The following is a 13,489-nucleotide window of genomic DNA, read 5'->3' on the forward strand; positions in this document are numbered from 1 at the left end:
CCTATTTTGTGAAGTGCACCAGTCCCTCCTGCAGCAAAAACACTCCCACAACATGGTGCTGCCACCCCCATGCTTCACAGTTGGGATGGTGTACTCAGGCCTTCCTCAGCCAGCATCTTCACAAGGTCGTTTGCTTTTGTTCTGGGGTTGATGAGCACATTTTCCTCCAAAACAATCCTAACCTTAACCAATATCCATCTTGAGCAGTAGGATGGCTTGACATTCCCATGGTGTTGATCTGTGCATCTAATTGTTTGGACAGATAAACATCAAACCACAGCAATCTGGAAATTGCACCCAAGGATGAACCACATCTGTGGAGGACCCCAAATGTCTTCCTGATGTCTTGGCTGATTTCTTTAGATTTTCTAATGTCGTCACACAAGGAAGCAGTGTGTTTGAGGTGTGCCTGAAAATACATCTTAATCTATCAAAAGATTTCAAAGCCAGGACATCATTATCTTGAAGGCATAGCAATCTTAGTGTATGCAAACTTCTGACTGTGAAGAAAATAATAAAAATTATCTAAAAAAAAAAATCTCTCTTTCGTTATTCTGGCATTTAAAGATAATTTTGGTCATCTTAACTGACATAAAACAGGAGAAGCATTGCCAGATTTAATGTCAGATTGTGTAAATTTAAAAAAGGGTTATGTGTGGTTTATACAGTGTAAGTGAACTTCTGGGTTCAACTGTCTGAATTTCTTGAGAAGGAAAAAGCTGGTAAACTCACAATGCTCAAAAGTATTATTCTCTGCCAAAGAAAATGCTGCTCTTTACCTTCCTGAACAACTTGCTTGAAAAACAAGACTTTTCTTCCGTTACTTATCTTCATCACCATGTAAGACATTTTCATAAAGTATGATCAGCAGCTCGTTCAGCCTCAAACAAAAAACAAGCAGCTTCCTAGCAGTCCACCATTATATCCTCAGTACAGCTGCTTCTGCAGAGCTACATCTCTCCAGCCAACGTCACCTGGCTTTGGTCGGCCCATCTAACCAACTGGAGCAACTTTAGACATTTCAAAGAACAAATGAATGATAATAATGTTACAGTGGTATGTTTCTCACTTTTTGTGAAGAATCCATGTTTCCTCCGTTGTTGAGCTCAGACTAAATGGCTGCCAACATTCCTCTGCTCCGCCGTCAGACTCTCCTCCTCCTGCCAATCACCTGTCACATCAAACACATCTTCATTAGGATACCACTCTATACACAAGTGTCAGAGTGTCCCATATGTTCATCAGCCAACACAGAGGACACATTTCAACTCAATAGTTCACTTTTAGCTCTTTTCAATTTCACCTAAAACTGATACAAATGAACTTAAACTGTTAAAAATAAGGAACATAGACAGAAAACAGACATGGAAAAAGAGAATAAAGAGAACATAAAGATGCTACTGCAGGTGATTCAAGACAGGACTGCTGGTAGAAAACTGAGAATGAGAAGAACTTTGTCATTGCACACTTTCATATACAATGAAATTTAAATTGAGCTGCCCTGCTTATGCTGTAAGTTATTGAATGTATTTTGCTGCTCAGTGTTCTGTTTAAAGGCAGCTCTCACTCTCTGTTCTTTGCACTCTCCCATAATGTCAAGTGTCCTCCCACTTTCAATGACAGGTGATTCTCATTGATGATTTTTCTCAGAGTTTCTGCAGTTTCCCCACTTGAAAAAGGATGTTTCATCTACCCAGGGTTTGAGCAGGACTCCACTCATCAATCAGACAGTTGCTTTCTTTCTTTTCCCTCTTTCATTTTGCAGTGGTCGCAAATTCATGAGATACAGAGGTGACAACTTCCATAAGTCCATACGTTTAGTTGATAGATTAAGGTGAAAAACCTTTAAACAGAACACAAAAGGACAATGTTCGCATTACTGCATTCAGCAAATAGTAACAACCATTCCTCATGTACATTTTCACCACATTGGCAAATGCTACTCCACTCAATTTATGTTTGTCAACCTCAACACCACATAAACTGAAGTGACAAATCATGGCATGAGCAATATTCAACCCAATACTATACCACACATGAATTTATCTGCATTTTAAAGAGTCGATTTTGAATCGCAGCTCAACAAATTACTCTGAGCATTTTTATCAAAAAATGTTTTAACCATTTTATACTTTTTACTTCATGGTTTTAAAAATATTGAAAGTGCATAAAGTGCTTTTAAAGTGCAATCCTTTCCAGATCCAATAAATAAATAAAGGGCATCATAAAAACCCACCATTACAAACAGAATGAATTCACTGGTCTTAGCTGGAACCCTCTAACTAGCACCAATTAGCCTGCAATCTTATTTTCAACTGAACAATTACAAAACACACGGAAATTATTGGTAAACAGACAAAGTTGACAATAAGCCGCTCGTGTCTGACGTCGATCTCCGTGGCTAATGCTAACACATACTGCAGTGGCACACATCGGAAGCTTAAACAGTCTTTTACAGTCTCCAGAATTCTGCTCTTACCGGCTGCAACCCGGATTTTGGAGATGAAGGCAATCCTGCACAGTTTGCCGCAGATCTTGATGCTTTCCCAACAGAAACTCACGGACACTTTGTTTGAACGCGGTCACTTATCTCAGTTCCTCCTCAGGGCTGCCTGTGTCCCCTTTCATGCCGCCGGTGGCAAACCTGCAGCCGCAGATTGTTTCCGCCCCAGCTGAGTGTAGAACTTGTGCGTAAATGCTTCTCCTTTGAGTTCTCAGCTCCTTCCAGTTTGACTTGACACATAGACTGCTTTACACTCTGTGTCACCTGTACCTTCAGAGCTCTGAATAAAAGAAGAAAAGATTTATTGCAAAGAACAAAAATGTTTTGCCTCCACAGCAGCTTGTTATGAAAATGATTGTATTTGATGAATGAATGTTCTTATTCATTGTAATACTGTGTGATGTGTGCTAAAAGAGAAACAAGGACACGAGCTATCATCAATATTATTTCATCTTACATGTCTAATTTTAAAAAAATATGACATTACATAAATATGCACTACTGTTCAAAAGTTTGAGGTCACTTAGAAATGTCCTTTTTCTTGAAATCCTTTTTTTTCAGTGAAGATAGCATTGAATAAATGATAAATCCAGTCTAGTCCTTATTAATGTGGTAATTGACTGTTCTATCTGGAAACAGCTGATTTTTAATGGAATATCTCCATAGGGGTACAGAGGAACATTTCCAGCAACCATCACTCCTGCGTTCTAATGCTACATCTTCTGGCAGACACAGACAATCAGCCTGAAATAATGTGTATCCCCCTCATGACATGTTCTGGTAGATCCTTCTGTGTCGTCATTTGTGTTGAGAATTTCTGAATAAATGCTCTGAAGTTGTGATGATCAACAGAGGGGGGATTTCAAAACAAAAACAAAAACAAAAACGCCAATATCAAAAGATAAGATACCCTGGTGGAATTGAGTCTGTCAGTGTGATAAAATGCTCACAGTGGTGTTGATTTTACTGTATCAGAAGTTGAAAAGATTGATCTAAAGATTGAATTACAGCACGTTTGAATCTAGTTCCCACCCAGAGGGTATTGAGCCTACGTTTAGTTAGCAGGATGATCGCCTCGCAACATTACACTTTATTACAAAAAGGAGAAGGAAAAGACATTGTTAGGCAGCGTGATGAATACTATTAACTGGGCAAGACACCATGTATAGCAAAAGCATTGATTTAGACAGAAATGTCATGTGCTACATCACCAAGCATGCTTGAGAATCAAAGCATGATCGTAACTCTCCACGTTTTGGTTTATTAATAAACTACGCTGATATCTAAACACAGGATTATATGTATTATATATTATATAGTATATCTTTCTGTCTGTTTCTAAACATTTTGCATCTTTTAATGTTATTTTTTGTTCCATTTTGATTATTTTGTGCCTGAATGTTGACTATTTTGTTTTCCATTTTGGTCATTTTGCATTTTATTGGATAATTTTGGTCATTTTGAGACTAATTTTGGTCATTTTGTGTCAGAATGTGTTTAATTTTGATCAGTTTAAATCTTTTGGTCCGTTTTCAAACATGTTGCATCTTTTCATGTTTTTTGCGGTAATTTTGGTTATTTTGCATCAAGTTTTGGTCATTTATGTGTCTAATTCAGGTAATGTTACATCTCTTTATGTTGTTTTTGTACCATTTTGGTCATTTTATGATTCATTTCATGTGTCTGTAAGGTTGTTTTTGTTTAAAATTGTTCATGTTGCTCATATTAGTCATTTCATGTCAGTTTGTCCATTCTGTGACTCATTGGCCATTTCTGTCTCATTTTTCATCTTTTTTGGTCTGTTTTGATCATTTTATCTCTCATTTTATGAATGAATGGACTTGCTCTTATATAGCGCTTTACTACTCATCAGAGTACTCAAAGCGCTTTTTTAATTTAAAAAAATCAAAGCGCTTATACAACAATTGCTACCATTCACCCATACACTCTCACTCTGGTGAGGATGGAAGCGTGGCTGCCAATCCGTGCCTACGGCCCCTCCGACCACCACCAACATTCACACGCATTCATACACCAGTGAAGAGCACTGGAGGCAAGGTGGGTTAAGTGTCTTGCCCAAGGACACAACAGCACATGACTAGGCGAGAGCAGGAATCGAACCGCTGACCCTTCGATGATTGGACGACCCGCTCTACCACCTGATCCACAGTCATTTTGCACCAGTTTAAGATTGCTTTTTTCATTTTGTACATTTTGTGTCTCTTTTTCGTCATTTTGTTGCTAATTTTTGTGCCTGGTTTTTGTAATTTTTGTAATTTTTGCTTAATTTTAGTCCCATTTTGGCCACTTTTGGTCTTTTTTATGTCCATTTTGGAATTTTATGGTATTTTTCTGTCTTGGTCAGATGTTTTATGTTCCATGTTGGTCATTTTGTGTCCCATTTGAACTATCCCATAACATTGTTGGACCGTTCAGTAGACTCTGTTTGGGTCTTTTTCTCACCACTGAAACATTTTGTCCATTTTTGTCTCATTTTGGTCATTTTATAGATTAGATTAGATCCAACTTTACTGTCATTGCACAGAGTACAATTACTAAGACAGTAAATGCATTTTTTAAAAGTCCATTGTGATGTCAGAGAGAAGAACTAACAACTGTTACCACATTCCATATTCTGAAGAAAAACATGGAAACACTTGAGAAAGTCAGTTTAACACACAAACCTTGGAGATATTGGAGAGTTGTGGTGAAGATTTCAAGTGTGAAACTTGTGAAGACATTGTGAGCAAAGACTGTGACAGAAAAATGAAGCCTCCTCAGCCAGATAGGAAACATTCCGGTAAGACAGAAGTCCAGACAACGAGCTGCAACTCAGCTCCAGATATCAAACTACAGCCATGGCCATAAGTTTGGACACAAGTACCATGACGCTTGTGAATCTTAAAAAATACCACAAAATTGTCACTTACAATATAAATACCAGTCATAGCCATCAACCAAAATGAAATATGTTTCATAAGATTCACAAGCGTCATGGTACTTGTGTCCAAACTTATGGCCATGGCTGTACACACTGACATGTTAGACTGAAATTTTCACAACACTGACAAGCTAACATTTGCTCATTTTGTGGCTTATTTTGATCAGTTTGCTCCTTAGGGTTGTTAGTGGATAAAATGTTGTCATTTTTCATCTCTTTTTGTTGTTTTTGTTCCATTTTGGTGACTTAAAGGCTGTTTTTGTTGAATTTGGTCATTTTGTGTCTCATTTACATCATTTTTTGTATCATTTTGGACATTTTGTATCTGTTTAAGGTTTTTCTGTTTCATTTTATGTCTCATTTTGTGCATTTCAGTATGTTTTTAGGGGAAAAAGTGTCATAAATCAGACTGTAAATTATATATGAACAAACCTTTCTGTAAAAACTTTCAGAATGTTGAATAGAATAAATGTGGACTGACTAGGTAACCTTACAGAACCTTTACTGTTGTGAAGTACGCATTAACCTGACTTTATACACTCTGAGAAAAAATATATATCTAACCACTGTGATCGGGAAAAATAGAAGTTCCAATCTGTTGATTTTAATTGCAGGATAATGCTTTATTAAAATATATCTCAGCAGGGAAATAGCAATAGCCATTAAATCATCAGACAATTAATCAATAGTTAATATTTCAGTGGCTCGTCATGATTCCTAACTGCTACTATGCTTTCATAGAAGAAGAGTAATAATCACCCACATTATGTAGTTTGGAGGGGGAGAGCAGACGGTGTGGCCACATCCGGCTGATCACCTGAAGAACGACGAGCCTTGGAGCCTCCAGGGGGAAGCAGAGAGAGTTCAGTCCAGATTTAGATCTGCTTGTGTCCTTTTTTGTTGTTTGGGCCAATAAAAACTTTGTTATAATCCACTCTGGTGTCATTCCTTTGGAAATGATAGAGTTCAGTAATGTTCCTTCAGTCAGTGTTGTTTTTAGAATCCTCAAACAGCAGTAAGAGCAGTCCTTCAGTCCATAATCCCAGTAGAACAGATATTTCTTTGCAGATCATGTTGAATCACCCATCCAAAGTTATGTGGTAAAATCCCTCATGCTCAGAACTGTTGTCTGGTTTGCATCAAGTGACTACCCCACAGGGCCAGACTGGGAAAGAAATTCAGGCCAGGAGATTTCCAATCAGTCAGGCCACTTCCGCCACCGCAAGGGTTGTGTCACGTGGGATAATGCACCAAAATTTTGTTTTTTTTTCCTTCCAAAAATATGCCTTTTACAGTTATGTTATAGCAATTACAACACTACTAAACAGACAGTAAGTCTATTAAACACAACCATAACGACAGCTCCATACAGTCCAGTACTTTTCTCTTCTGTAATCTCTTCACCACCCTCACCAATTTTTCCAATGTTTCCCTTTTCCTATTATTTATATAACATGTGGAATTAAAAAAATATATACTATTTTGTCAGCAAATCATTTAGATGCCAGCTGGTCATAGCTAATAGTATATGCAAACACCAATGTTCATTTTATAACTGAAAAATGATAGTCAACTGCCTATCCTACCTGAAGAGGGGGTCTCAAACATTTTCAGACTTCCTACAACCCACCTGACACCTGTGGAGCTTATTTGGGCCAGACATTTTTTATTATATTTTGGCCTTTGAAGTCTGATGATGCATTTGTGAGAAGAACCGACCGTTTGTAAACTTACTTGAAGTAGCAGCATCATTTATTTTCAACTGCTGGACCTGGGTGGGGGTTGATGAAACGTGTTATTTTATAACACTTTGCCCCTTCCTCCTCGAGCAACCTTTTTTTCTTCTACATCTCCCTCTCATGTCCACCTTTTTTCTTCGCCTTTTCTCGTTTTTTGCTGCCACCTTTCTCAGGGTGCTCCATAATCTTCGCTCCTTCCACTCTCTCGCCTCACTCTCATATCACCGCTCTGCAGTGCATGCTTACCCGTTCTCGCTATGAAGGGGCGGACCATAAAGCAACTAACCAATCATGGCACGTTTCTTCTAAAAAAAATGTCACTTTGACCAATCCCTATCCTTCTGATTTAGAGCTCAGAGCACGTGCTTTGTGTGAGTGACAGGAGGGTGGGCGTGTACTCTGTAAGGCTTCTCGCGCTGCTGTCTCTGGCCTGTCTGCCAAAAAGCCGATCAACGTTTTTTCATTGGCCTACCAGTCCTTGGCTGGCCTGTCCAGGCAGGCCCATAAGGAGGCAGGCCACCGGGAAAAGTCCCGCCTCTCCAGATTGCCAGTCCGGGCCTGCTACCCCACAACAACTCCCGACAAATATATTCCAACAGGTGCTCTGTCTGATCACTTTGAAGAAAAACAGGTGAAGGACGCCCAGACTGTTCATCAACTCATCATGACTCAGTCCTTTCTCTACATCACTGTCTCCTGAAACTGAGCCTGATCCTGAGTCAGGTTCTGTGTTAAGTCCACATTCATCTTCTTTATTCTTTATCTTAGTCAGTTCTTCCTGAAGAAGAGCAATGATCTCAAGTTTCTCATCTGTGTTCTTAGCTCTGGCTAATGACTGAATTCCTGCTACACTGACCAGTGGAGACGCATCAGATTTAATTTTAGCTGGGGATGCATCAGAATTAGATTTAGATTGTGTTTTATGAGAATTATTTATTGATTTTACATTTGAAAAATGAGTCTGGCCTGATTTGGACTGATGACAACCTATGACTAAATTCTTTCACTCAACAACAGGCATTCAGCACACACACAGAAACAAAACACAATGAAGACAAACAGCAGCTCATAGCATCACTGTCAACTGCATCTGAACTCTTATGTGTGTCAATTTCAATTTTTGATCAGACCAATTTTAATATGACTTTCAGAGAAATTCTAAAAAAGTTTTACACAATACTTAGGAAAATTTGGTGCCAGAATGCAATAGGAGTTCCCTCTAATTTAACGTGGGATTTCAGTGTGGTGGATCTGGGTACCAAATTCAACGTATTGAATCAATAGGTTTGCACATAACCTAGCTCAGGGACAAAATTCCCCAGAGGCTTAAACCCCACAGAACCAAAGGCCAGATGCTGGTCCCGCCTTCCACAGAAAAACACTGAAGTTGTTTTTGTTTTCTTCAAAGATTTGTTTTTATTCAGTTTGTAGTGCACAGTGATTACATATACAGTGTACACATAGATGAACATAAAAATTTAAAAAAAAACAAGCAAACAAACAAGGAAACAAAAACAACCCCGTGAAATATATTTCATTTTGGTTGATGGCTATGACTGGTATTTATATTGTAAGTGACAATTTTGTGGTATTTTCTAAGATTCACAAGCGTCATGGTACTTGTGTCCAAACTTATGGCCATGGCTGTAGTATGAAGTCATTAATGTGGTGTGAGAGGTTTGGATTACCCCATAACGGTGTCCTTCTAAAAACTGAGGTGCTTGAATTCAAAAATGAGTGAGATTCCTGCCACGCAGTGAATGTGTTCAATATTATTGGGTTGTTTGTGAGTGTGGCTAGACAACTTTTAGTGCCTATGAATGGAACATCTTTCAAAGAAATAGACCTCAACTCATGTTGTTCAATTGGGACTCACCTAACTTCACTATGTTCTGCGTGTAGCCAGATCCAAATTGAACGGTACTGAGATGCCAGATAATAGTTCCTGAAATTCAGTAGGTTAAGTCCTCCTCTTGAGTATGGAGCCTGCAAAGAAACAAGTCTCACGCGTGGGTTTCTCTTTTGCCATATGAAAGGAGTCATAATCTTGTTAAGCTATTTGAAGAAGCGTTTAGGAACATTTATAGGTAGACATTGAAATAGGTAAATAAATTTGGGTAAAACGTTCATTTTTATAGTGTTAAAAACACTGAAGTTTGCCCAGAACCTCGTTCTAGAAGGTGGAAGGACCTACAGGCTGTCCCCTAAAGTCAAGTCACCCACCTTAAAAAGGTGACCCAGGTATTTACCCATGAGAGTGAAAATCAGGATGTGGTGTTCCTCTGACGCTCACTTGAACTAAAAGCATTTGAGCTGCTCAAAGTGTGAAATGAGAGAGGAAGCAGTGAATCTCCAAACTGCTGACAGACTTTCACACATTATTGTCCAGTGAAAATCAGCTTTTTGTGCAGCCACACTTGATCCTGATTTGAGTCTTTAAGTCCGGTTCTAGTGATGAAATGAGAACTAAAAATCCTGACTCTGAGTTCTTCATTACAAACACACATTATATCATCTGTTTGTTTTTCATCTGCTTTATTTTACTCAACATTTAACAGGATTATAAAAAATACATTAAAAGTCTGTCAAGAATCATACAGGTATGAGATCCATGAATCAGCCATAAGAATGGGGCTCTGGCAGAGTGACAGCAAAATAAGGGAACACAGTATGATATTATAACCTGTGATTTAGAATCAAATAATGCTAGAACCTGATGAATGTGTGTGAACTACCCAAACGCCTATTTTTTTTTAAATCTTCTTTAAATTTTGAAACAGTGTAAAAATCATAAGAGTGCCTCACTGTAAAGTGATGAGATGATTATTATAAATACTTGTGTTTTATAATCCTGGTTTAGTAGCAACTGAGTCACAGGAGAGTCTCATTGCAATAAAGAGGATTGTTTGATTGTGTTTTGAAGTAACCACATGGGGGCAGCATCTCACTGTGAGCAATGAGGGCTTTGGTTACCAGAGGAGATTAATGTGGTTCAGGTTTTTATTACTATGAAAATGGGAATGCTTTGAAGGTTTTGATCTCTATGAAATGGAGATGTTTACAGAAGAGTTTGATCACCCTGTGAAACCAAGAGATTACTAACTTGGTAATGGAGCAAGTAGTCTGGAACTAAGATAAACTTGAATTAAATGCTCACAGTAAAGGTTCATTAGCTCTGTATAGATTTTGGGCGGATTTCCTGTAAGTCTGTGTGCATTGTGCAGAAATGTACAGTGTGGGTGTTAGTGAGAGTTAGACGAACTTCTATTTATCCCTATCACAATGGTTAGATATATATTTTTTCTTGGAGTGTATAAAGTCAGGTTAATGCGTACATCACAACAGTAAAGGTTCTGTAAGGTTACCTAGTCAGTCCACATTTATTCTATTCAACATTCTAAAAGTTTTTACAGAAAGGTTTGTTCATATATCATTTACAGTCTGATTTATGACACTTCTCCCCCTAACAACATACTGAAATGCACAAAATGAGACATAAAATGAAACAGAAAAACCTTAAACAGATACAAAATGTCCAAAATGATCCAAAAATGATCTAAATGAGACACAAAATGTTCACAATGGAACAAAAAACTTTAAAAGCATGAAAAATGAGGAGTAAAAACAATCCTAAAGACAAAAAGTGACCAAGGTTCGAGACAAAATGATGAAAATGAGCCTAAATGAGACACAAAATGACAAAATTCAACAAAAACAGCCTTTAAGTCACCAAAATGGAACAAAAACAACAGGAAGAGATGAAAAATGACATTTTATCCACTAACAACCCTAAGGATGCAAACTGATCAAAATAAGCCACAAAATGAGCAAATGTTAGCTTGTCAGTGTTGTGAAAACTTCAGTCTCACTTGTCAGTGTGTAGTTTGATATCTGGAGCTGAGTTGCAGCTCGTTGTCTGGACTTCTGTCTTACCGGAATGTTTCCTATCTGGCTGAGGAGGCTTCATTTTTCTGTCACAGTCTTTGCTCACAATGTCTTCACAAGTTTCACCACAACTCTCCAATATCTCCAAGGTTTGTGTGTTAAACTGACTTTCTCAAGTGTTTCCATGTTTTTCTTCAGAATATGGAATGTGGTAACAGTTGTTAGTTCGTCTCTCTGACATCACAATGGACTTTTAAAAATGCATTTACTGTCTTAGTACTTGTACTCTGTGCAATGACAGTGAGGTTGGATCTAATCTAATCTATAAAATGACCAAAATGAGACAAAAATGGACAAAATTTTTCAGTGGTGAGGAAAAGACCAAAACAGAGTCAAATGAACGGTCCAACAATGTTATGGGACAGTTCAAATGGGACACAAAATGACCAAAATGGAACATAAAACATCCGACCAAGACAGAAAAATACCATAAAATTACAAAATGGACATTAAAAAAAAGACCAAAAGTGGCCAAAATGTGATGACAATTAAGCAAAAATGACAGACAAAAATGACCAAAACCAGACACATAAATTAGCAACAAAATGACGAAAATGAGACACAAAATGTACAAAATGAAAAAAGCAATCTTAAACTGGTGCAAAATGACTAAAATGAGAGATAAAATGAGCAAAACAGAGCAAAAAAACATGAAAAATGAGAGAAATGACCAGTGAGTCACAGAATGGACAAACTGACATGAAATGACTAATATGAGCAACATGAACAATTTTAAACAAAAACAACTTTACAGACACATGGAATGAATCATAAAATGACCAAAATGGTACAAAAAAACAACATAAAGAGATGTAACATTACCTGAACTGGACACATAAATGACCAAAACTTGATGCAAAATAACCAAAATTACGACAAAAAAAGACCAAAATGGAACAAAGAAAAACACGAAAAGATGTATAAAACCAGACAGAAAGACGTAAACTGACCAAAACAAAACACAAAGACACAAATGAGACACAAACTGATCCAGAAATCTTCTCTTCCAGTCATGAAACTGTCCACATTTATTCTATTCAACATTCTGAGGGTTTTTACAGAGAGCTTTGTTTTGTTTACCGTCTGTGGACCTGGAAGGAGCAGCTTCATATCTGGAAAAAAAATTCACAATCAACGGTTTGTTTAACAGAAGAGATCATCTTAGTTCAAAGTGGCACCAAATCCATGTCATGTTTGGGTCGTATGTTGGCCTTTAACTTTGAGCAGGTGTGTTATTATTTACAGTGTTTATGGTAGAATGTGGCCGTTTTAATGGCAGATCACATGGAAGTAACATGAGCCAGTTTGAAATAGTGACTTATGCATAAGAACAACATAAAGAAGAAATTCAAAGTTTTTAATCAGTAAATATGTTAGATTATATTTTTAATCTATTTTGTGTACTTGTTGATGAAAAGCATTTCATAAAAGAAACCTTAATAATGTTGGCTTTTATTGTGTTAACTCTCCTGTTGTCCTCATTTACAGGCACCAAAAAACATTGTTTCCTTGTATAAAAATAAAATAATCAAAAAATTCAGCCAAAAAAATTCCCCAAATTTCTGAAGATTTTCAAAACCTCCAGGAAGAAAATTACAGTAATTTCTTAAAAGTTTTCTTTTCAAAAAATCCCCCAAATTTGGCAAGAAAATTGTAATATTTCCAATATTTCCAAAAAATGAGTAAAAATCTTCAAAAAAAATCCTAAAAATATCTAAAGTGATTACATACATTTCAGTAAAACTTCTAATATTTTCTTTAAGAAAATTCACATAAAAATCAACCAAAATCCAGTGAATTTCACTGGATTTTGATAGATTTTTTTGTGAACGTTCTTTAGAAATATTTTTAACTTTTTATTTCCACCTAAAAATTTCCCAAAAATGTTGAAAACGTGGACATCAGAAGTTTCACTGAAAATAGATATTTTCCCACATTTTCAAACTTTCAATTTGGAAAGATGGATGGATGGATGGATGGATGGATGGATGGATGGATGGATGGATGGATGGCTAGATATGAATCCTAAGGCCAGTAATCTCCTTCATTAACTTTTATTGAACCCTGCATGGAGAAATCTTCTTGGCAGGGGTTCAGTCTGTGTCCAGCGTGCAAACGCTGGTGTCGTTGTAGGGTTCCCTGTTGGTTGGACGTTGGTCCAGACTGGTCAAAGCAGCACTGTTCATCATTGGCAGAGTGCTGACAAGTCTGAGAGTTTTGTCCATCTGTTCCGTTCTGCTTGGAAAACAAACACACAAACACAGAACGTCAGTGTTTCCTGCAGCATTGAAGAACTGATGCCTTGCCTGAGATAGAGAGCACCCCAAATGACATCTGAAGACACTTTTACCTGTTGGAATT

The 13,489-nt window shown here is 37.4% G+C and overlaps 3 protein-coding genes across 55 annotated transcripts in view; 2 read left to right on the forward strand and 1 right to left on the reverse strand.

Moving 5' to 3' along the window:
* The window catches only part of LOC110972485 (zinc finger protein OZF-like), a 657,596-nt gene that overhangs the window by 99,971 nt on the left and 544,136 nt on the right, over nucleotides 1-13,489 (forward strand). The window lies entirely within an intron of this gene.
* The window catches only part of LOC127531946 (gastrula zinc finger protein XlCGF26.1-like), a 217,991-nt gene that overhangs the window by 70,363 nt on the left and 134,139 nt on the right, over nucleotides 1-13,489 (reverse strand). For 7 of the 49 annotated variants that reach the window (XM_051942518.1, XM_051942520.1, XM_051942526.1 and 4 more), the window contains one exon: nucleotides 9,702-13,366. The exons of 31 other annotated variants lie outside the window; for them this stretch is intronic. In XM_051942518.1, the coding sequence (XP_051798478.1) occupies nucleotides 13,154-13,366 (213 nt within the window). In that variant the 3' untranslated portion in view covers nucleotides 9,702-13,153. Of the gene's footprint in view, nucleotides 1-1,069; nucleotides 1,172-1,567; nucleotides 1,593-2,479; nucleotides 2,707-9,701; nucleotides 13,367-13,489 lie in introns of those variants that run through there. 11 more of the 49 variants (XM_051942505.1, XM_051942507.1, XM_051942506.1 and 8 more) reach the window with 7 other exon arrangements.
* The window catches only part of LOC127532011 (zinc finger protein 615-like), a 190,934-nt gene that overhangs the window by 39,250 nt on the left and 138,195 nt on the right, over nucleotides 1-13,489 (forward strand). The gene's annotated exons all lie outside the window — the stretch shown is intronic.

This window comes from Acanthochromis polyacanthus, chromosome 22 (genome assembly GCF_021347895.1).
Source record: "Acanthochromis polyacanthus isolate Apoly-LR-REF ecotype Palm Island chromosome 22, KAUST_Apoly_ChrSc, whole genome shotgun sequence".
Classification (NCBI taxonomy): Eukaryota; Metazoa; Chordata; class Actinopteri; family Pomacentridae; genus Acanthochromis; species Acanthochromis polyacanthus.